The 23,757-nt window shown below is 40.8% G+C and overlaps 1 protein-coding gene across 8 annotated transcripts in view; it reads right to left on the bottom strand.

Moving 5' to 3' along the window:
• Nucleotides 1-23,757, bottom strand: part of LAMA2 (laminin subunit alpha 2) — a 900,941-nt gene that overhangs the window by 526,936 nt on the left and 350,248 nt on the right. For all 8 annotated transcript variants that reach the window (XM_060239150.1, XM_060239173.1, XM_060239164.1 and 5 more), the window contains exons 8-10: nucleotides 21,402-21,580; nucleotides 20,625-20,724; nucleotides 6,046-6,206 (exon numbers count right to left, since the gene is read on the bottom strand). In XM_060239150.1, coding sequence (XP_060095133.1) covers nucleotides 6,046-6,206; nucleotides 20,625-20,724; nucleotides 21,402-21,580 — 440 coding nt within the window. The remainder of the gene's footprint in view (nucleotides 1-6,045; nucleotides 6,207-20,624; nucleotides 20,725-21,401; nucleotides 21,581-23,757) is intronic.

Below are 23,757 nucleotides of genomic sequence, written 5' to 3'. Positions count from 1 at the left end.
AGTATGGAACTATTCAGATTTCTGCTCTGCAGCTGGTCTGTACATTACTTATTATTAGAAATTATTCCCTCTCTTTCTCTTTGCACATGAATCACAAATAATTTGAACTTTGGACTACTGATTCAATTCAGATACATTCTGATGTTGTGCACTGGCAATAGTACCCTTACTCTATCCTTCATTTTAAGAATATAATTAGAAATGGCCCATTATTGAACCTCTAGATTTGCTAGCTTGGGCATTAAAATTTTGATAGAAAGCAATTTTGTTTCAGAGACAGGAAGAGTATTTCAGAGTTATGCATGTGCCAACTGGGAACAAGGTTAATACCTTGAGCAGATTTCTGTGCTGATCAGCTGTCACACTGGTACTTTATAAGTACATGCAGCAAGACCTAATTGAGTGACATTTTTCTTTAGACTCCTGACCCTTGAGAAGAATTTCAACTTGTGCCTTATTCCCTTAATTAATGGTGAAAGGTAGCTTCTACACACATGCACACTCAAAGGTTCTGTCCCACCCATAGCTGAGCATCATCAGAAAGATGTGTAAATATACAAATATATGAAAAAAACTGATTCTTCAAATATTAGAGGTAAGCAGGGCTTTCTTTATAGCAGGAACTCCTTTGCATATTAGGTCACACCCCACTGATGCAGCCAAACCTCCAAAAACTTACAGTAGGTCCTGTACTAAGAGCCCTGTAAGCTCTTGGAGGATTGGCTACATCAGGGTTGTTTGATCTAATATTCAAAGGAGTTCCTGCTACAAAAAAAAGCCCTGGAGGTAGGGAACCTTGATTAAATACAAAGTTAAAATGAAATTAAATGAAATGTGGGTTGTTCTGAGTACCTTCTTTGGAAGTGTCATCAATTGCCACTGAACTGCTGATGTTATGTTCCCATTATGTTCATGAGAAATGGTAGCCCACCAACACTGGATTTCAAGAGTGCAATCTATTCTTCTATTTATACAATACAGCAATAGTGCATGCCATACCCTTGAAACAGGTGACTGCTGAGTTCTCATATCATGTAAATGAAATGCTAACATAACCCCTGCAGAGGACTATTAACCTCATCTAAAGTGTTTAGGTCCACATTGGGAATACACACTGATTGAACTAGTAGGCATCATGAAAAAAAGCTATTACAGCAACATTAGGCAGGTAAAGTGTGCCCAGTTGCTGCCCATCTCAAGACAAGGACAAAAGGAAGGAGGACATTCAGAAGGTCCCCCCTGCAGTTGAGAACAACACCATCACCACTAGGCCCCATAAGAAGTCGAGGGGTGTGTGTGTGGTGTTGGCATGGGAAGAGTGCCAACCAACAGAAATCAGGTATCAATTCCACAGTTGCTGTTGGTCCACCCCAGGGTTTCTGCTTTTATCAGATCAAGTGATGGATTCCCCACCAGTTGCTGTGCAGCTGCACTTTGACCGGCAGCTCCCTCTAATTTCCCTCACAGTTTCTTGTTCTCTGAAAAACAAGATGAAGGAACCATGAAGGAAATTGGAGGGAACCATGGGTCAAAATGTGGCCATGCAGCAACTGGTGGGGAATAAATTGCTTGATCAGACAAAAATAAAAGCCCAGGCACAGCGCAACAGCACCTGTGGAATCAGTCAAGATCTCCAGATGTACCAATGAGATAACTGGAAGGTTTGGTGTAGTGGTTAAGTGCATGGACTCTTATCTGGGAGAACCAGGTTTGATTCCCCACTCCTCCACTTGCAGCTGCTGGAATGACCTTGGTTAGCCATAGCTCTTGCAGGAGTTGTCCCTGAAAGGGCAGCTGCTGTGAGAGCCCTCTCAGCGCCACCCACCTTACAGGGTGTCTGTTGTGGGAGGAGAAGATATAGGAGATTGTAAGCTGCTCTGAGTCTCTGATTCAGAGAGAAGGGCAGGGTATAAATCTGCAATTCTTCTTTTTCTTCTAAGGTTCAGGCATTTCATGCAGCTGGTTATATGCTGGTACAAAGTTCCATCTTGCACATCTCTTTAGCAGGAAACATTATGACATCTCTGTATGAGACATGCAGTGATCAGAAGAAAGCACATCTTGAGAGCAATGGCTGGAAAATGCAGAATGCACAGAATGTCTACCTGTTCCTTGGTATGACACAGAGGCGTCCATCAGCCCTCCCCCAGAGCATTCTCATTGGCCCCAGGCACTGACCCATGACCCCCCCTCCCCAACAGGAAGGGGCTGGCCCTGGGACTAGAACGCTGCTGCTGTGTGTGGGCTGGCCGGGATTCTGAAACCGGGGCCGCGCTGCCGCCGGCTCAGCTAAAAGCATGTGGGTGAGTGGGGGAAACTTAAATGCTGCAAAACTGGTATCTTGGATTACGGGGGCTGGTCATGTGACCAGAGGGTGGCTGAGGGAGGGGCCATGTGAAGTGGGCAGGGTTGTGTGCGGAGGGGGTGACACAGCCCTTCAAAAGGGGTGATGCCCAATGGGGGGGTGACTTGAATCAGTTACACCCCAGGGTGCAACCCACCCTAGTGACGCCTCTGGTATGACAAATTCCTCCCTGTGCTCTTCCTATGCTTCCTGCTTTCTTAGGCCAGCAAATGCTCACCACTCACCACACTACAATTCTATTTGCATTTCTTGGAGGGCTAAATGCATCCTTTCTCTCTTTTATAACACTATTTTCTTCTTGGGGGTACCAAATGTAAGCTCCTTTGACTACTGTGTAACATTGCCTGCCTTTCTTTAGGTGTCAAACAGTTCTGTGCACCCTCTTTGCAATGCTATCTACTTCTAAAGAGGCCAAATGCCTGTTTCTTCTAGTTCCATAGGTGAGAATTTTAATTTCCTATAAAACTGAAATACTGTCTCCTATCTGCCTGATACTTGGAATGAAAGAGTTTTAGATGAGAGGAACAAGCCCATAAAATTTCATTTCAACTGAATAGAAAACCAAGAAAAGGCAATCTATATGTGTGTTTTCCACTGGAAACAAAAGAAAAATGCAAACAAAAATGACTGAATTAGTGAACAAAGGGAAAACAAATCATAAAAAAAATCATGCACCCCTAGCATGAAGAAGTCAAGTGGAATCAGGTCACGTATTAGTATTGCAGTACAAGTTATGAAGCCAGTGCAGTACTGCTTTTAGCCTCACTGAAGATTACAAAAGAAAACACTTCAGAAATGTCATTAGATTTTTACAGATAATGGTAAACAGGGTTATCAGATTTGTTATCTCACTTATTGCAGAACACAGCCACCAACTTCCACTGAACACATAATTCCTTACTCAGGCCTCATTTTGGGCAGGAGGTCGCAGGAGTGGTGCTCCGGAACCTCTAAATTTTATTGTGTTCTTTCTTTCTTACCCTCCCCCCCTAAATACTTGCTTCTGAGATCCTTTGTTCAAATCCCCTGTGGGAATTTTGCTGTAGTTTAAGATTTGACAAACTTTCTAATAGTTTTCTCCACAAAAAATGGGAAGATAATCAAAACATATTGGGAAGATAATCAAAAGTAGACAGATGGAAATCTTCATCATGCCACTGTGGTCACATAGGAGAAAGTGATGTAAAAAGTATGATGGGAGTAAAGTTTTATTATGACAATAATAATTCAAGAAGCATTTTAAGGTAGATGATGAGCTGATATAACTTAATGCACCTTCTGGTGATTCAGGGTGTGTGGCATATGCAAATGAGTTGTGCAAATGAGTTGTGCTAATGAACTCTGGCACCTCTTTTTCTATGAAATGATCTCTGTCCTTACTACTGTGTAGAATTTTCTTGAGATCTGGTAAAAGCTGCCATTTCAGGGTAGGGAGCAAAACGACTGTACTTTTTACCTTTTTCTGCTCAGGGCCTGAAAGAGAATCTTCAGGGCAGGATCTCAGCCAATCAGATTAGTTAACGAGGGTAAATGAAGCCCTCCCCTAGCCATTACTCAGGGAAGGAGGGTTTTCACTTTCACTCTTTCCCAAGTCTGCTCATAGTCACAAAAGATTAAATGGACAAGAATAATGATGGAATATGCACATTCAAATACTGATAATGTCCATCAGCATTGCACCCCTTTTAATTGGATATGCATTCACAGACCATTCCACATTCTGTCTCAAGCAGTAATGAGACTAGGTTGACAGATACAAGCCCAAATGTCTAAGCATTGGCGATGTGATATGTTCCCTCTTCCCCTTTGGAAACAATTTTTCTCCCTCTCAAGGTTGTGAAAAATATACAAAAAAGGGAGAAGATGAATGTATATATATTATGTGTTTTCAATTTTCAGCTCAGTATTTATATTAAATACAGGCATGAATTGGTAACCAGACCTGACTAGAATGCTGACATGTTTTAGATAAAACCAAATATAAAAAGATCTTTGCTTTGATTGTTGTCAACCGTGTTTTGTATGTACCTCCGTGGTACATAATCTGATGGAACCAAGTTAGAAATAAATGTTTCATGCTCTCAAGTAGGAGTGTGCAGTAAAAAAATGGTATTTCCAGGTTCAGATACATTGAAACCAAAAAAGTATTCCTGGTTTTAGAATGCCGATATGTTTTTTTCCAGGTTTCTAATATTTTCCAGCTACATTATTCCTTATGGAGAATTATTCCAGAGGGCTGGGTGGAGGGTTTTAAGGTTACTGGCATCAAAACTGTGAAGAAGCTTCTGGTGTCTGTCTTTAAATAACCATTGGATTTCAAGGCAACTGGACCAAGAGGTCTAGTTCACGGTGCCCTCAGACATCCTCCATTGTTTCTTATGGAGGAAAAAACCACACAAAAATGTAAAAACCAAGAATCTCACCCATAGGAAGGCGGCTGCAAGTTATTGCTAAGTCCAACAATGTAAAACCTGAGAATGTGACCCTATGTAAAACCCAAGAATCTGAACCTGTGTAAAATGCAAAAATCTCAATGTAAGGAGCCAAGAATCCACAAACCCAAAACCAATACAAACCCCACTCCACCAAAGAATAAACTTTTAACAAACAACACAAACACCTGAAATGGTCAGAATCTTACCTCAAGCAGCCTGGCAAGTCAATACCAAGCCTTGAGAGACACAGAAATGGGAGTGGGGAGGTGCGGTGGGGGGGGGGGGGGAACAGCCCTGGAAACCTGCAAACGCCAGCTCCCAATATTTCCATTTAATCCTCAATATTACCAGGATTTTTTGGGACCCATTTTTCAGTATCCTGGAGAGTTTCAGATATATTGGGTAGACCCGAATATATATCAAAAACTACCAATAAGGGTTTTTTGGATATATATTTGTTTCAGTTGTCTCTAAGCACATATGCATACTCTCAAGTATTATTTGTTTTTACTTACAAGAATCTTAAAAGACTATGATTTGGAGAAGTTTAGGAAGGAATGGGAGAAATTTCAAAACTATATTGAAAAACAATGGAAAGTAAGGGGACACTTAGTGATTTTTGATAAAAGCTGAAGGAGGTGGAATAATGGACTAGAATTTATAAAGGGAAAATTTTCTTATTGAAAAATGAAGATGAACTTATAGAATTAACTTTTCTTATTTTATATTTTTATTTCTTCTGTATTGATATAAGGTTCTAAAATGGGGATTCTTGATTTGTTAAGTTACCTTGTTTCTTTTTTCTTTAATTTTAAAACACTGGCGGGGGTCAAGAAAAAGGGAGGGAGGAGAAGGGGGGAAAAGCGATGTATTGTTTTTATTTTGTATTATTTTAAAATTTCTTATAGATCTTTATAACAATATATTGCTAATTAATAAAATTGTTTAAAACTCAAAAAGCATTATTTGTTTTTATAGAAGGGTTACCAGGAGGCAGTTTACCCATATGTACATGTTTAACAACAGTACTTTGCCAGTGTGATGCACAATAACTACTCAAGGTTACTATACTATTACATCCACATCAAAAGGGCATTCTTCAAGAAAGGAGTCATAATTATCTGACAGGCACAATTAGGAGCTACTTACAACTGAGAGAATGGACAAAGAAAAAGCTTCTAATCTCTTTTGGAACAAATGACAAGTTTACCCTCACTGGGATGGGGAGGAGGTTGTAATTCATACCTTGCAGATGCATGGTCCTAGGCAGGGGTCATCATTTAAACTGCCTTTCAGAGAACAGTTGCAGGGTGCACAGTGAGGGTAGCCCTTGTAACCTAATAAGCATCTGTCACACCTCTGTCCCGCATAGCCAGGTTTACAGTGGCAGAATCCAGGAAGCAGGTCTGCAGCAAGAAAAAAACAAGTATGAAGCTCAGATAAGTACTCACCAATATTAATAAGGCTAAAATGGTTAAAAAGCAACAAATCCATTTTATTTCATTTTTTTAAATTTCCTTTTCCCTTTCTTCCCTTAATGAAACTAATTTGTAAAAATCTGCCAATTCAAATAATTGAACTGAAGCATTTGCTAGCAGGAGAATAGTCAACAGTGTGTGCTGAGCCTGACTACGATGTTCCAGGCAGGCAAAAGGTGCTCATCACAAACTTGCTGAATGCTGATAACTGTTTGGCTATGCACTGAGATTGGCCTCTTCAGCCTTGGTCCAAACTCAGCCTCAGTTGCTAAGCTTGAGATCCTTTCTTCTCCATTCAGTAGTGACGGCCACCACACACATACACATGCCTGAGTGCACACATCAACACTGTCATGGAATTGCTGGATTCAGATCTACTCCCCCATGGACTGATTAGGAAGCTTGCTTAGGATATCATCCCTCAGCCTCAGTTTGTTCTAATTTCTATTAAACTTATGTATTTATTTATCCATGTAAACAGAGTGACTAATTGGTGGCATGGAATACAAAAGTGATATCACACAGAACTGTATTTGATGGATAAGAAAGGATGGAGAACTTAGAACATGGCAGTGGTGCAGGGAGTGTAAGACCAGAGAGTCAGCATTCTTGAGAAACTTGGTCAGTTGAAATATAGCACTTGTGGTTGTTTTCACATATGAATACTGAGCCATCAAGAAACTGCCTCCTTGAGACACATGTACTTATGAAAGTGCTTCAGGAAGGAATTTTTACATCCAGGACTGTGTATTGCTGATGGCATGAGTGAAGAGAAAAGAAAACGATGTATGTCAGATAAACAATATTTTCAGTGAGTTTTGGATATAGGCATATTGGGAGCAATGAAAACTGGAATAGCCAACTTCAAGTTCAATTCATGTATCATGGGAAGTGTGAGTGAGATCTATATATTTTTATTTGAAAAGTCAATTCCTGGTCAGTTTATGCCTTTAAATCTTTTTGTAAACATGCAATGCAATAAACATGTTAATGTGCTCTCCTAACAATTCTGTAACAGGCAACTGTGACTTAGAAAGAATATGACCATTTAATAAATCTTTTACATTACAGCTGCCTCCCATAAACCTTTGCTGCAGAGTGCAGGAAAGACACCATTTGTATGCTTTAAATTTGGAGGAAATCGCTCATTATCATCTTCTTCCCCATTCTATTCAAGGATTAGAGTAATTTTATTCTTGCTTGGGTAGACATATACCTCACAGAAGCAGGTTTTCATTTTACTCCAAGTAAACATTTTTTTCCCTCAAGCAAACAACCAGCACCTACAAAGTCTATTTCAATATACCAAATGTGCATTCATACTGATTTGCAAATATATAGAGAAAACCCACTGGAAAAATAAATGCGTTTTTCAGTTCTTCCTTCAAATAAGCACCATCCTTTTTCTAGCTTACAAAGATTGAAGGAAATTGGCTTTCTTGGGGCGGGGGCGGGGGGAGATATATGCTATGAGGACTGAAACACATTTTTCTTGACTTCACGGAAGCAGATTGTCAGAGTGGCTCATTAATAAGCTGGATACACAGAACCTTCTCTACCTTCGCAACTGGGCAGGAATAATTTCCTCCCCAAAAGGTTCAGAAAGCAAGTGAACATGTTTTAATTACAGGTGCTAAGTTTGGAGTTCTCACTCTTTATTAGAATGAGTTTCATTAAGGAAAATAAAAGAAACACATTGCCCTGAATAGCAGGAGCAATCAATCCTACTTCTCAGATGCTTGCCTCACATTATTTGATTTGGTAGGTGTCTTATAAAGCAATCTTAAGAAGATCTAATCAGAATCCTCCTGAGGACTATTCAGTGGGGCTTACTTGTAGGAACATGCTCTTACAATTGCACTTTCAGAGTCGTTTCTGAGGAAACTCCTTTCATTCATGAGAACACATCCAGAAGTCATTCTCATACATCCATATCCCTAACATGCATTTTAAAATGCATGTTACTTATTTTAAAAACTATTCTGTAGTACTTGCTTGTAAAAATGTGTAGCTGAGGCCAAAAACAGTATTACACATGTTCAGTCCTTATTTACATTATTAATTTATTTATAAAATGCATAGCCCACCTTTGCCCCCCCCCAAGTCGGAATAAAGAGGCGGACACAATTAGATTGGTAAAACTATGGGCCATTTTATTAAATAACACAGCAACGGCAAGGGCAACCAAACTGCGGCCAGGTCAGGGCCAGGGGTCTCCTCAGACCGCTCCCCTGCCTGTGTCACAGCTCCCGTCAGGCAGGCCCAGCAGGGAGGCTCGTACCGGAGGGCCCAGACACCAGACGCGAGTCTCAGCGAAAGGCACCCATCCAATAGAGTCTCCAGGACAGTCTGCGTTCACACACCTCGGGCCACACCCAAAGGTTGATCCTGCCAGACCCCTAACTCCCCAAAAGGGGGAGGCTAACTGGTCCTCCCCAGGCCACATGGTGCCATAAACCCCATAAAACCTGCCATAAAAAGTGACCAATCTATCCAAAGGCACCAACCCGAGGCCAATTCCTCAATCCACTGATATGCTATGCAGGGTAGGCAAAAAACTCCCCCCAGTCACCAGCCAAATAGCCAGGGAGTAAAAAATTCCTACCCGGCCCCTCCACAGAAGAGGCGACCAGCAATTGCCTACATAACAAACAGGGCGGGCGGGAGGGCCAAGCACCTGGAGAGGACTGAGCTGACACGGAGCGGAGGCTTCCTAACAAGCGTGGAAGCCCCGCCCCTTCAAGACACGCCAAGAGTGTGCCGAAACGTCCACTCTCCCTCCGGGGGGGGGGCAAAAACTCCCCGGCAGCCACGCCACCATGCGGCGGGCTGCCGGAGGCTCAATTCTGTCCTCACCAGGGCCACCGACAACAAACAGTTTAAAAACAGACATAAAAATATGTCTTAAAAGCCACTGAAACCCAACAAAAACATGCAATTAAACTATTAAACTAATAATTGAACTATTAAAACAAAGCTCAAATACACACACACAAACATAAAAAAACAATTAAAAACAGTGAAATTTTAAGTCCTGTGTCAGACCTTCCACTCACCAGTAGCGCTACCATCTTGTCAAGCTTTAGCTTCAGTTTATTAACCTGCATCTACTTTAAAAACACTTCTAGGCCCCAGTTCAGGGTTTCTATAGCCTCCCTGGGGTTGGCCAAAACACAAGATAGAGCTAAGTATAATCTGCATGCTGGTAACAACCCAACACAAACCTTCAGATGACTTCACCCAGTGGTTTCATGTAGATGTTGGAAGAGCACAGATGACAAGACGGAATCTTGTGATACTCACAGGACAAAGGCCAAGGAGCTGACAAGCAGTTCCCCGCCACACCACCTTCTGAAACCTATACTCCAAGAACCACCAGAGAACAGTGCATTCTAATCCCAGCCTGCAAAGGCTGTCCAAAAAGATATCATGATTGACGGTATCAAGAGCTTCGGAGAATCAACAAAAGTCACATTCCCTCTGTCCAACTCCTGGTGCAGATGATCTACCAGAACAAGCCAAAACTGTTTGATTCCCATAAGCAGGTCTGAAACCAGATTGGAAAGGATCCAAACAATCTGCTTCATCCAGAAATTGTTGAAATTGTTCAGCCACGACCCATTTAATCACCTTGATCAAGAACAGAACATTTGAGAATGGTTATTTTATACTACATCTTTCATGCTGAAAGTCAGGGATTATCATCTATATACTAATAGCATCGTCAGCCAAATCTGAGGTGTTTTAAATCCAGTGACTTTAGTTGTGAATGGGCAAGATAGATCTTCCTACAAATTGTAAAGTGCCCCACCTTTGCACGAAAATCTAATTTTTAAAAAAAGCAAACATTGGTAGGTTTTTAAAAGGAGAACCTTTTGTTTTCACAGATTCCTTCAGTGGCTGTTGCTAGGCAATACAGCATTCCAGGCTGGGTTTCTATGAGTAAAAGGCAAAGGGATGGGGCAGGCCTTTTCCAAGGCTTCTTTGGCCTTTGAGGAAGGACTCATTAGGGCCAGTGTTGGCTAGATTGTCAGCTCCAGGCTAGGGAATTCCTGAAGATTTTGAGGTGGAATCTGGGGAGGACAGGATTTGGGGAAGAGAGGGGCCTCAATCAGATATAATGCTATAGAGTCCACCCACCAAAGCAGCCACTGTCTCCAGGAGACAGATCTCTGTTGTCTGGAGATCAGTTGCAATTTTGAGAGCTCTCCAGGTCTCACCTGGAGGTTTGCAACTTTAGGCCTGGCAGCAACTATTAGGTGACTTGATGCCACCATATTTGCACAATGTAATTAGGGATAGCTGCTTGCTACTCTTCAACAGAGGCTACCCTATGAAAGCTAACATGGTGCAACAGTTATCAGACTTCCAGAGTAGGGTCTTGGAGTCCCAAGTTGAATCATTATCTTGTGAATGCTCACTGGGTGATGATGCACTTGTCACATACTTTCAACCTAACCTGCCTCACAGGGTTGTTGTGCAGATAAAAAGGAGAGAATCATAATGTAAACGGCTTTGATCCCCACTGTGGAGAAAGGTGAGGCATAAATGAAGTAAATAAATAATAAAATATAATTGAAGATGTGAGGCAGATAAAAGGTAGGCTGGTGAAAAGCTGAGAAGGAGAGAATGGGACATGGAGAGGGAAAAGGACAGGGGGGTTGTCAAGGCGAGGGAAAGAGGAAATAGTGTGGGGAGGGGGATATAAGGGAAAGTGAGGTACTTCCCAACAAATCCTTGAGTATACCCTACCATGCAAGTGGGCCTGGCTCAGTGGCTGACGCTACACAACTGAGCCAGTTTTTCTAGGTTGCCAGGGCACGAGAGCAGGGAAAGCTTAGAGAGGCAGATAAATGTATGTTGGCTGTTGCATGGGAAGTACATGGGGTTGCCAGCTTCAAGCTAGGAGATATTTGAGGAGTGGAGCATGAGGATGGTGGAGAGGAACCTCAGAAGATATAATGCCACAGACTTCATCCTCCAAAGCAGCCATTTCCTCCAGAGGAAGTAGCGTTGCCAGCCTCCAGGTGGGGGCTGAAGATCACCTGGAATTACAACTGCTCTCCAGGTGAAATAGATCAGTTCAATTAAAGACAATGGCTGCTTTGCAAGGTGGACTCTGTGGCACTGTAGCAAACTAAGGTTGCTTCCCTCCCCAAACCTCATCCCCCCAAGACTCCACCCCTAAATCTCCAGGGATTTCCCAACCTGGAGCAGGCAATTTTAAGGGGGAGATCCATAGTGGGAGATCCATAGCGATTCCAGGTTTTCTTTTTTCTTTTTTTAAAATGATTTGAATACTTTGTGATGTCAATGAAACATATTAATACAATCATTTCCCCCCATTTTTGGTTTCAATAGGAAACACATTTACAGAAGAGGACTCCGAGGGTCATTCATTTGGCTTCCATGCTTTTTGATCTCTAGTTTTGGAATTGGGTGTCATCAATATGCTGATAACATACAATTCTGTACTGAGATTCCCTGATGCTGCTGAGGCTGCCCTGAGCCAGCACCTGGCTTCTGGCTAAATGGTTACAGATGAACAAGCTGAAATTGAATTTTGACAAAGCAGATAGGGAAAACTGATGTGAGGAAGGCTGAAGTCTTGGGAGGGTGCAGTGCTTCCCACTTTTGATGCTGTTCACTTTGACCCCTGACGACTTGGTTAAGGACCAGTGGGTTATACTGCTGGAGAATAAAGTTAATTCAGCTGTAAAACATGCGTTCTTCCATCTTCACTTAGTCCAGAGGCTGAATCTTTACTTAGATTCTGCTGATCTGGCTACATGAATCCATTCCACTATAACCTTGAGATTCAATATATGGTCTGTCCCTGAAGGCATACTGGAAGGTACAGATGGCACAAAATATCACAGCGTGTTTACTATTGAGATTCAGGTCAATTATGCACATTACACCAATTCTGTAGTCACTCCATTGGTTTTGATTATTTTCCTGGTTCATTTCAAAGCTGATCATGGCCTAGGACTTACTTATCTACAGGACCACCTCTCATGACAAGTCCCTCTGAGACAACTTAGTTCACAAGTTCCCAGCCTGTGGCCCATGGACCATATGTGGCTACTGAGCTCTTTCTGTGCAGCTCTTTCTGAGCTGTTTCCTCCAACCTGCTTGTTTGCTATCACCCCCAAGGCATTTTCCCTCAGATCCACACTATTATTTCTGCCACAAGATGCACCACCTACTGTCATTCTTTGGCTGATTACAGACCAGCACTTTGGGACGACTCAGAGACACCTCTGAAGTTGACCCCAAAAAAACTGGCCACACAGCAACGTCTGCTGGCCACCCCTGTCCCGCACTTACCCCATCCTAAGAGATGCTCCAGCTGCCTCAAAAAGGAACCACTTGGAAAGTGGTCCCTTTTTGCTGGAGCGACACTGAGGCAGCGGCCGGCCATCTGGAAGCCGGGAGAGCACCTTACAAGTGCCTGGGGAGCCGCGAGCAGGATGCGTGAGCATTCCACACGCTCCCTGGCCGTCCAAGACCTGCCCCTTCTTCCGGCACCGTCCAGAAGCACCGGGGCACTCTTCTTTCTGTATGTTATCAGCCTTCCTGTCCCTTTCTTGCAAAAACACAATAACAACATTGTTTTCTCTGCTCTTTGTGCTTCTGTCAGACTCCTCTTGGTCTTATCCTCCACACTAGCATTTTAGCTATTCTGAGTGATTTGCTAGCCAACAATGCTCAGATACTCATACCACTCAGCTTTTTCATTCCCCATATCCATGCATTACCATGCTGAATGCTACATATGTGTATAAGGAAGATAAAGCAGCCTAGCCTGCTTTTGCAAAAAGAAAAAAAGGGGGGAGAGGGACAGTAAAAGGGCTGGTATTATTTGCCAAAAAAAGGATAGAAACTTTTTTGCATACTGAACATTTCTAGAGGCTCCATGCATCAAAGCTCCCTCAAATAGCTTCTGAGGTTACTGGTGAGGTTGCCTCTGCAGGCAAAAGCATTTCACCTTTCTCAACAAAAGTTGGTTGCTCTGATTTTTTTGCCTTGCTTGCTACTGCCTCTCCTCCCCTACCCACTCCAGCTAGGAATCTTGTCATGCATCTATGACTGCAGGAGCCTGTGATTGGCCCCTTGGGTAGAGAGGGAAGGAGTACTCTCTTAGCAGGGAAGCTTATGGGATTCCCTTTCCCAAATCTACCTCTAGCCAAGTTCCTTCCCCACAAACTGCCATTTTGCTTCTCATGATTGAGACTTGGCTGACAGGCAGTAATCTGTATGTGCATCCTGCATATAATTTGAAGCCAACTTAATGAGAGGTAGGAGGTTGCCTTTTAATTCACTCTTTTACTCTACGTGCTCTTTTTTTTGGAAGGCTTCCAATTTTTAAAGTATTAACATGTGTAGATTTAAACCTCAAGAAAATGTGTTTATTAAGAAACAAATCTCATTGTATTCAATGTACTTAGGACTGCAGCTCTGCCATATTGTAGGTCAAATTCATAATCCATTTTTTAAAAAAATTATTCCTCACCTGTGCATATGGCCCAATACTCCTGAGAAATGTATTGGATAGGGGGGCAGAAGTCTCTTCTCTTCTTTGCTATGGTCAAAATAAAATCCCAGCTAAAGCAACTAGAGTAAAGTGGGTTTGATGGGACACGGAAGAGTTAAGCTCCTGAAATACTTACAATATTTTTCTAATTCACAGATTATATTGAAACTTTGCAACTGCTGCTCCGCTAAAAAAATTCTGTAAGAAGATGTCTGCAAAAGACAATACTGTTTCAAAGACACAAAAAATAGCAGATGAGCACCACGTCTTTAATGACAAATGGACTACTGAGTACTTTGTTTTAAACAAGGATAAAGCAGTTTGCTTGATGTGTCTTGAAACTGTTTCAGCATTAAGGGAGTACAATGTTAAAAGCCACTTTGAATCCTGTCACAAGAACTACTCAACATATCAAGGAGAGGTTCAAGTGAATAAGACAAAGTCTCTTAAAAGTCAATGTTTTTGAAGCAAAATAATTTTAGAAAGCATATTGAGGAGAACTTTTCTACTGTGAGGGCCAGCTATCATGTTGCTAAATGTATTGGTGAGAGTACATATGAAGCTGCCTTCTACTGAATCAGACCCTTGGTCCATCAAAGTCAGTATTGTCTTCTCAGACTGGCAGCAGCTCTCCAGGGTCTCAAGCTGAGGTTTTTCACACCTATTTGCCTGGACCCTTTTTTGGAGATGCCAGGGATTGAACTTGGGACCTTCTGCTTCCCAAGTAGATGCTCTACCACTGACTCACCATCTCAGTAGTAGACTGATGGTGAATTTGTTAAAGTAATGGAAAAAATGTGCCCTGGTAAGGTATCTTTTGTTAGTTGTGTCAGTTCAGTGTATTTGCATCTACAATCACCAGGCATATTGAAAAACTAGAAGAGCTACATATGTCACTGATTGTCAAAACAAGTTATCTTCCACTTTTTTTTTCTTTCTGTACCATCCTTTTTTTAAAAAAACCATGAAAAAAGTTATGATCCCCCCACCCCTTTGGCATTAGATGAGAGCAGCAACATTATAGACACTGCTCAACTACTAATTTTTATCAGAGTAATAGATTCCAACTTCAGAATTACAGGAGAGTACTGTGCACTGCAGAGTTTGAAAAGCACTACAACGGCAGAAAAGGTGTGTAAGTAGAAGATCTTGGTCTGAGAGTTGGTATAAATTGAAAAAAACATCACAACTGATGTTGCAAGAGATGTGGGAAGTAAAACTGGTGTAGTTACAAGAATCATTTAAGAGATATAGGAATTAAATGGTACTTCTTATGCAATTTCACTGTATTATCCATCAGCAAGCCTTGTGTAGTAAGATTGTTCAGTGGAAAAGTGTGATGTGTATTGGTGTATCCAGCATTAATTACATCAGGCATCATGGCCTTATTCATCATCAGTTTCAAAATTTTCACTCAAGAGACAGATGCAGAATATGGATATGTATTGCACCATGAAGAAGTCAGGTGACTTAGCAGAGGACTTTTTTCAGTCTTCATAATGAAGCTGAAGTCTTTCTCAAAAAGAAAGGAAAAGGCCAAGAAGTACTTTCTGACCCTGGATGGATTTTTGATTCGGCTTCTTAACTGATATCACAGAGCATCTGAACATATTGAATCTAAGGCTGCAGGGAAAAAGAAAGCTTTTGTGTGACATGAATTCTGAACTGGAAGCTTTAGAAGCAAAACCAAACATTTTTGTGAAGAAAATTAGTGAAGGTAACTTTTCAAACTTTTCATGCTTTTATGGATTAAAATTTGAGAAGGACAGGAATTTACAATTCAGTGTTGAAAAACACATCAAAGCACTGAACCTATTGCATATGGAATTACAGAACAGATTCACTGATTGCCATAAGCATGAAAAGGAAATAAGAATGTTTCAGAATCCATTTGAAGTGGCATCAGAAGATGCAAGTAACCTTTTTTCAGATGAAACCACTTGATTTGCAAGCCAGTGATCATCTCAGAGACATTTACAAAGAAAACAGACTTAGATTTTTATTCTGGTCTACTTGATATATTTATCAACCAAAGAAATTTGCTGCAGACATGTTCAAGTCTTTGGCACCACATACAACTGTGAACAAACTTTTCCCAAGATGAAAACTGAAATCCAAGTGTAGGTCAACACTTACAGATGAATGTTTATATGACAATTTAAAGATGTCTATCACAAACCTTGACTTGGACATCTATGTCTTGGCTAACAGAAAACAGCCACAAAAATCACAATGACTAGGTAAGCATACTTTACTTTTATCTTGCTACACATGCTTACCTAATCATTGTGATTTTTGTGGCTGTTTTCTGTTAGCCAAGATTTCTTTGGTTGATGAATATATCAGGTAGACCAGAATAAAAATACTTTACTTGACTGTGAAAATTTCAAGCAAATTCCTTTCTTTCCTCTTTATGTTGTTTTGTTTATTTGATATATCATACAGTTGAGCCCAGGCAGGTTGATCGAATATGGTGGATACTCCTCTGTGCTGTTATTTTGCTCTCTCCTAACTGATATTTACTGGACTTGTGCTGAGTGTTCGCCAGCTGGTGGGAGTTGTTTTGTTGATTTTATGCAAGGTGAGACTAGGCCTTTGTCCAGAGAAAAGCCACCTGAACTGCTAATTAGGAGGATTTCACTAACTAAAACAACTCTTGATTTTCACTGCCTAAGGGAAAGAATGAAGAAAATAAAAAGCAGAATGAGGAAAAGGAACAGAAATATTTCTGATCCTGACTCATCTCTCCCCTCCCCCCAGCTATAAAGTATCCGAACAGTTGCAAATAGACGGCTTTTCAGACTCTGTTGCAGACCCTCTAGTCACGAGCAACATATTTATCTTTTGGGCAACTGAGAGCCAAGGAGAAAGAGAACAGATCTCTATTTCAAATTTCCAAAAATGCAGGTTCCCCAGATGAGGGGAAGATTAAAACACAGCTTCTTAAGTTGCCAACATCTATTCCAAATAAGTTGATAAACTCCCTCCCATTAGATGGCCTTCATGAAGGACTGAAAGAAAATATTTTTAATTAGTGATCAATGCTTACTTAGAGCCAAGGCAGTAATTGAGATTTTTCATTACATTAACAAGATATAGTAACTCTCTCTACATGAGGCTGCCCTTGACTCTGCTCCGGAAACTCCAGCAAGTGCAGAACACAGTAGCCTGGTTACTAGCATTGAGGACTATATGGGTGCAAATGCATCCGGTGCTGTGCGAACTGCACTGGCTTCCTATCAAGTATTGGATCCATTTCAAGGTCCTGATCCTTACCTTTAAGGCCCTTTATGACCTGGGACCTACATATCTTTGGGACTGTCTCTCCCCATGAGGCCCACCTCCCCCCCCCCCGGGCTTTGAGATCATTCACACAACATCTTCTTACAATCCCTGGTCCTAAGGGATGGTCCTAAGGCTAGTATGAATGGAAAGCAGGAACTGGCAGAGGAGTTAAACACTTTCTATGCCCGGTTCGAAGTGGATAGAAAGGAAGCGGAATTATTAGTAACATCACCGCTGGGGACCGAGCAAGGTGCTCCTTTCGTTGTGAGGGAGCACGATGTTAGGCGCATAATGCAAGCAGTAAATTCTAGAAAGGCTGCAGGTCCTGATAATATCCCTGGTTGTGTAGTAAAGGAATGTGCAGGGCAGTTAGCTGGGGTGTGGACTGAGATCTTTAATCATTCTTTGTCACAATCTATTGTTCCCACTTGTTTGAAGGCTTCTCTTATTGTCCCAATACCAAAGAGGACGCCAGCAAAGGTTTTAAATGACTATAGGCCAGTGGCCTTGACTTCTGTGATAATGAAGTGTTTTGAGCAATTAGTTCGAAAATATATTATTTCCTGCCTGCCTGCTACTTTTGATGAACATCAGTTTGCTTACAGGAAAAACAGATCTACTGAGGATGCTGTTAATACTGTCCTTTATACTGCTTTATCTCATTTGGATAAAAAGGGGATGTATGCTAGAATGTTGTTTGTGGATTTTAGCTCCGCTTTTAATACAATATCACCCCATAGATTGTTGTTTAAGCTTAAGGATTTGAAGCTGTCGGACTCTATATGTGAGTGGATTTTGAACTTTTTATCAGGTCACTCACAAAGGGTTAAAATGGACAGATATACTTCTTCTGTGAAGATCTTAAACACTGGCACTCCTCAGGGATGTGTCTTGAGTCCACTTCTTTTCACTATTTATACGTCTGATTGTGTTTCTAGTAGTCTGAGTAACAAAATCATTAAGTATGTAGATGATACAACGTTAGTGGGGCTCATCTCTGAGAATGATGAGTCTGCGTATAGGAGGGAAGTTCATCAGCTGTCCCTTTGGAGTAAAGTAAATAATCTTATTTTTAATGTAAATAAGACGAAGGAAATCATAGTGGATTACAGGAAGAGTAGTCTGGATTTTCAGCCATTGTTTATTGATGGTGTTATGGTAGAACAGGTGACAGAATGGAAGTTTTTGGGAATTACTATGAAACAGGATCTAACATGGGGGGCAAATACTTCAGCTCTAGAGAAAAAAAGCCCAGTAACGACTATACTATTTAAGACTCTTAAGATCACAAAAACTGTCAGGGAGTCTGCTGGTTGCCTTTTATCGTAGTTCCATTGAGAGCATTATATCTTATTGCCTCTGCTTGTGGTTTGGGAGCTGCACGGAAGCAGAGAGAAGGGTGCTCCAAAGAGTGATGGTAAGAGCACAGAAGATTTGTGGATGCTCTCTCCCTCATTGGTGGATCTGTATAATATGGGATGTAAAAGGAAGATACAAATGATCTTAAAGGACCCTTCACATCCGGGCCACTTGCTATTTGAGATCTTACCATCGGGCAGACGATATAGAGTGTTGAAGGCTAAGACAAATAGATTTAAGGGCAGCTTCTATTCAAATGCTGTGGTTAGGCTAAATGCAGGGCTATGGATGGTTATTTGTTTTAGATGTAGGCTAAATGTAGGGTTATGAATGGTTATTTGTTTTAGATGTATTTAAATGGTTTATGTATATGTTTTTTTCTTTAGTGTTGATGTGTTGGTATGTTTGTGGAAGAGCACCTCATTTCGTTGCTCTCATTTTCCTTTTTTGAGAACAATGACAATAAAAATTTATCTATCTAATCTAATCTAATCTAATCTAATCTAATCTAATCTAATGACGCCTGATTAGCCTCAATGAGGGCCAGGGCCTTTTCAGTTCAGGCCCCTACCTGGTGGAATGAGCTCCCACTGGAGATCAGGGCCCTGCAGGACTTATCTAAGTTTCGCAGGGCCTGTAGGACAGAGCTCTTCCACCAAGCTTTTAATTGATCTAACAGGCACCCCCTGAAATCCCTGCCTCCCCCAGCACCAATGTGGTTGGAGATACTTGGTCAAAACACTATCAACTAAGCTGAAGCTGTATCAACTGTTTGAACTGTGGTCTTAGGCTGTGCCAATCATTTGAGTTACAGTCTTTTTGATTTAATTTGTATGTATTACATTTATTGATATGTTTACTTGATGCCTTATTTATTGATATGTTTTGATATGTTTACTTGATGCCTTATTTATTGTTATTGTAATGTTTTAATGTTGTAAGCTGCCCTGAGCTCGCTTTGTGGGATAGGGCAGGGTATAAATTGCAAATTAAATTAAATTTAAATTTAATTTTACACACACATATATATTCTTGTCTTTAATGCATTGTTTATAACTCTATAATACATCTTGAGTTTTAATAAGAAAGGCAGACAATTGTGTGGCTCTAACCTTCCTTCAAAGATACTTCCTTCCTTCTTCTGCTGCAGAAAGAGCCACTTAAGTTGGAAGAGGATTTTATACCTTGCTCATCATTGTAAATATGGGCAGGATCACCCCAACATATGAAGTAAATAGCCAAAATAAAAAACCCCTAATATGCATAGTAACAATAATAAAGGGGAAAGAATTTTAAATATTTAGCCTGAACTAGTACTACAGTTTATAGTTTTGTCCTGTTGAGTATTAGAAGTTTGGTTATATGATAATAGCCTGTTGCATTGATTTGCAAACGTCAATGTTTTTATTTTCCTCTCTTAAATGAACTTGTATGTATTTATATGTGTATTTACTGGGAAATGTCAATTTTTGTAATTTTACATTAAATGAAAATAAAGTCTAAAATAGTGTGCACATTTCAACAAAGTGACTATGGTTGATCAACTCTTATGTTTGTAACTCTGCTTAGTTAATAAATAGATAAATGTAACATCTTCTGGAAGACTTTTTTCTGATTTTCAATTGCAGACAGATATGGAGAAGAAAAGAGGAGATATACTAAGGATTTGCAGTTTTAAATCACTGTCTCCATAAGGGAAAGCTTCTTGCTGTTGGCAAGAGGTGTAAAAATCCTTTACAAGGATGCAAATGCATGTTTCAAATGTGCTGCTGGTTTTTAAGCACAGAATTAGGAGTCCACACTAGGGAAAATGGTTGGAGGACTACTTTTGTGTATTTTTAACAGATCCTTTAACAATGAGTTTTCAAACATAAGAGGAAAGGGAAAATGGAAATAATAAAAACAGAAGCCCATAGGGAAGATTCTACCCCCAAATACAAATGTTACAACATAGAGAACTGAAAAAGAACCATGACAGGGCAAAAAAAAATAGCACAGGTTTTCAAGGGAGCATTCTTCAAGAACACATGCAAGCAGATTTACAAAGGTCTCCTGTGAGTTGGTATTTCTGAAAGGACTGGTACTGTGAAAAGAGGTTACTACTCTTCAGTGTTTAACAGTGTGGCATATAATGTTCAACATGATGAACTAATCAAGAATCAGACCTCCTGTAGCCTCTTTCTCATCCTTCACACAAGTGCCATTTAAACAGCCAATGGAATCACAATGACACTGTTGGCATGGGTTACGGTCATGAGGCAGAACCTGTGTGTGCAAAAGAAAAAGAAATCAGATTCCAAAGTAAATCTGCTGATAGCACAACTTAACAAAACCAGGAAACTCCAGTATTGCCTACATTATCTATAAAAGCTTATCATACTCCACAACCTTCCCCCAGCTCTCTACCCATTGTCAATTACAGTGATGCTGCACTGCTGTGAGACACAACATGCCCCTACCAATGTTCCCTCTAAGCTGCAGAGTCTTGTGAGCAAAAATTCTACTTTGTGAGCTACTGCATAAAAGTTGTAAGCTACTGCATAAATTGGTTTGCTCTGAGGCCATTTTTCCTGAGCTAAGACAAAAATGTGTGAGCTGGAGGCTAAAAATCTGTGAGCTAGCTCATGCTAACTCAGCTTAGAGGGAACACTGGCCCCTACTGATTCCAAAGTAGTGTTTACAGAATTACAGCCTTCGTCAATTCAAGATGAAATATTAACTGGAGGCCATGACTCTCTAGAGCATTCTTTCATATCAACACAATTTAGTTTCATATTCTTATAAAGCTCAGCTTTACAGATTTCCCACTGCGAAAAGAAACGAGTAGGCTGTCAGAATTAAAATAATAAAGTGGCAATCAAGACTGTGTGTTTTCTACTTAGCAGTCTAGCTCCTCTCCTTGAACTGATAATTTGGATTATAGACAGTGGAACATACTTTACCTCTTTGGGCCTGAAGTATCCATCAATGCAAGTTTCACAATTGATGCCTGCAGTGTTTTGTGTGCAGTTAATGCACACTCCACCTCCAATGTATTCCCCATGGATATTCAGACTCTGCTTTTTGTCTGCCACAGTCTGATCATAGTAGCATTCTTCAGCCTTCCCATGACAATTGCATGCTGGGAAAAATAACAATGTAGTTTCCAAACATTACAGTTTCTAAATATATAGAAACAATATTTAACTGGAATATTAATTATTTCTTTAAACATTCTGACACTTTTGCAAATAAGCTAAGTGCCTGCCATGCAAAGGGCTTTTCCTGCTCCTAAAATCAGTAACAAGTAACTCACAAATACTGTAAGAGTGTGCATTCATTTCAAAATGAATCCCTGCCCACCCGGTTGCCCAAATTCCCACTTGATTTCATTCGTTTTGAAGCAAAACTGAATGGGAATCAAAATCTAATGAACTAATCCTATTCTGTGTTAGCATAAATTTCAAAGGGGATGTATTTCTCACTAAAACTTTTTTCCCCTTTCCATTCAATTTGGAGGACATTTTCAAGAGTTGTGGTTTTCTCCAAAAGCCTCATGCCTGTCTAATCACAGACAGGCAGGAGAAAATGTTCAGTTTTATACATGATTAAAGGCAAAATACATTTCTGGCTGTGACAGTTTTGATTTCTATTCATCATGGATGAGAATCTCTATACAAAGAACCATTCCTACCAAATTTCAGAAAGACTGAAAACAGAGTCCCTCTTTTACAGTTAATTAACGCCTGTGAGTCATAGGCACACAAATTAGACACTGTAGCATCTGGGTGCTTTAGAGCCAATTTCAATCCCTTTCTCAGTTATTGTACTTTGCTTTATGATTGCATGGATGAAGTTTAGACTCAAAGGCCAAAGAAAGGTTATACTCCTTCTGTTATAAAGAGAATATCATGGAAACAAGAAAACTAGCCTGATCCCAGCAACTGGTCAGAGACTGAGAACCTGCAGGGATCTTGTTTACAGCCTCCTGCCAGGAAGTCCTCTGATTCAACTGCCAGTTGCTCAGGGGCAGGAGAAGTCAATGAAGGATCCACTGCTTCTGCCACCACCCAGAAGCTAGTGTGACTAGTCTGCATATAACTTAAATCTGCTGTTTTAAAATCAGCTCAAATATATGTTTTTATAGTGCACAAACAAATGAAACAATGTACAATAATATAAGACCATTGTGGGCCCAGCAATATAACAGGGGAAAAAGGCACAGAATAAAACAACCAGACAACAAGTGCTTGGAGAATTTAAAAGGCCACAACTTTACTGAATACAATGCAGGAACACTAGTGCAACATGGAAATTGATCCTGCATCAAGCGGCCTGCCTGCCACCCAATGAATTCCACACACCCCAACCCACCAGCTAGGGAGTGTAACTAAGGACTGACTGCTGTGTGACTCCTTTGCCATTCAGTGGCAAAAGGGTTCCTGCCTCCCACTGGGGGCGAAGGTTTCCCAGTTTGGAAGCCCCCAACCTGCTGGCATGGAGCTGGCCAGCAGGGGGATCCCCACACCTGAAGAGCCCTGTTGACATCCAATGTGCCCACCGTGATGATATCACTTGGAAGTGATGTAATCACACAAGGCATGTCATGTGGGGGATACTCTGGCATTTGGGTAAAAACTCTATGGCACCACAGAGTTTTTAACCCAAATGCTAGAGTGTCCCTGTCGCCATGTTGTCACTTCCAAGTTATATCACCATGCCGTATGTGCTTTGTGCACATGAGGGACATCCCCTGCCGGGAGCCAGTTAAGAGCTGGCAACCCTACAATCAATGCATAAACTAAATAAGTGCTGACAACTATTGACCAGAGTCACATTTATTAGGACACTTTGATATGTAAGCACAAAAATTCAAATAAGCCATAAAGGACACAATCCAGCCAAGGTTCTGCATTCAAAAAGTGCCACTGATTTCATAGCAATAACTGTTAGCATGCTTAAGTCTCTCCCACTGAAATTAAAGGGATTTAATAGTGTTGAAAGTGGAGGGCAGTGCAATGTTCCCATGCACAGAGCACACCAGTGCTTCAAAGGAGGCAGAAGAGCCAATTAGGCTAGAAAAAATTATTTCCTGCATCCCTTCATCTGCTTTGCTACTGTTAGTGGTTCCTTCCTTCCTACTAACTCCTCCTCATGCTTCTCTCTCTAACTGGTATGAGGGCAAAATGTGCTTTCTGCAATTTCTCTCCATTCTTGTGTTGATAGACAGACAGAATGCCTATTCTGCTTTTCCTATCAAAGTATAGAATTCCTTAACAATAAAAGATTTCAATTTATTTTCTAAAGCTAGAAGACTTT

The sequence above is a fragment of the Heteronotia binoei genome, chromosome 1 (genome assembly GCF_032191835.1).
Source record: "Heteronotia binoei isolate CCM8104 ecotype False Entrance Well chromosome 1, APGP_CSIRO_Hbin_v1, whole genome shotgun sequence".
Taxonomy (NCBI): domain Eukaryota; kingdom Metazoa; phylum Chordata; class Lepidosauria; order Squamata; family Gekkonidae; genus Heteronotia; species Heteronotia binoei.
This window is presented reverse-complemented; position numbering and strand designations above follow the sequence as displayed.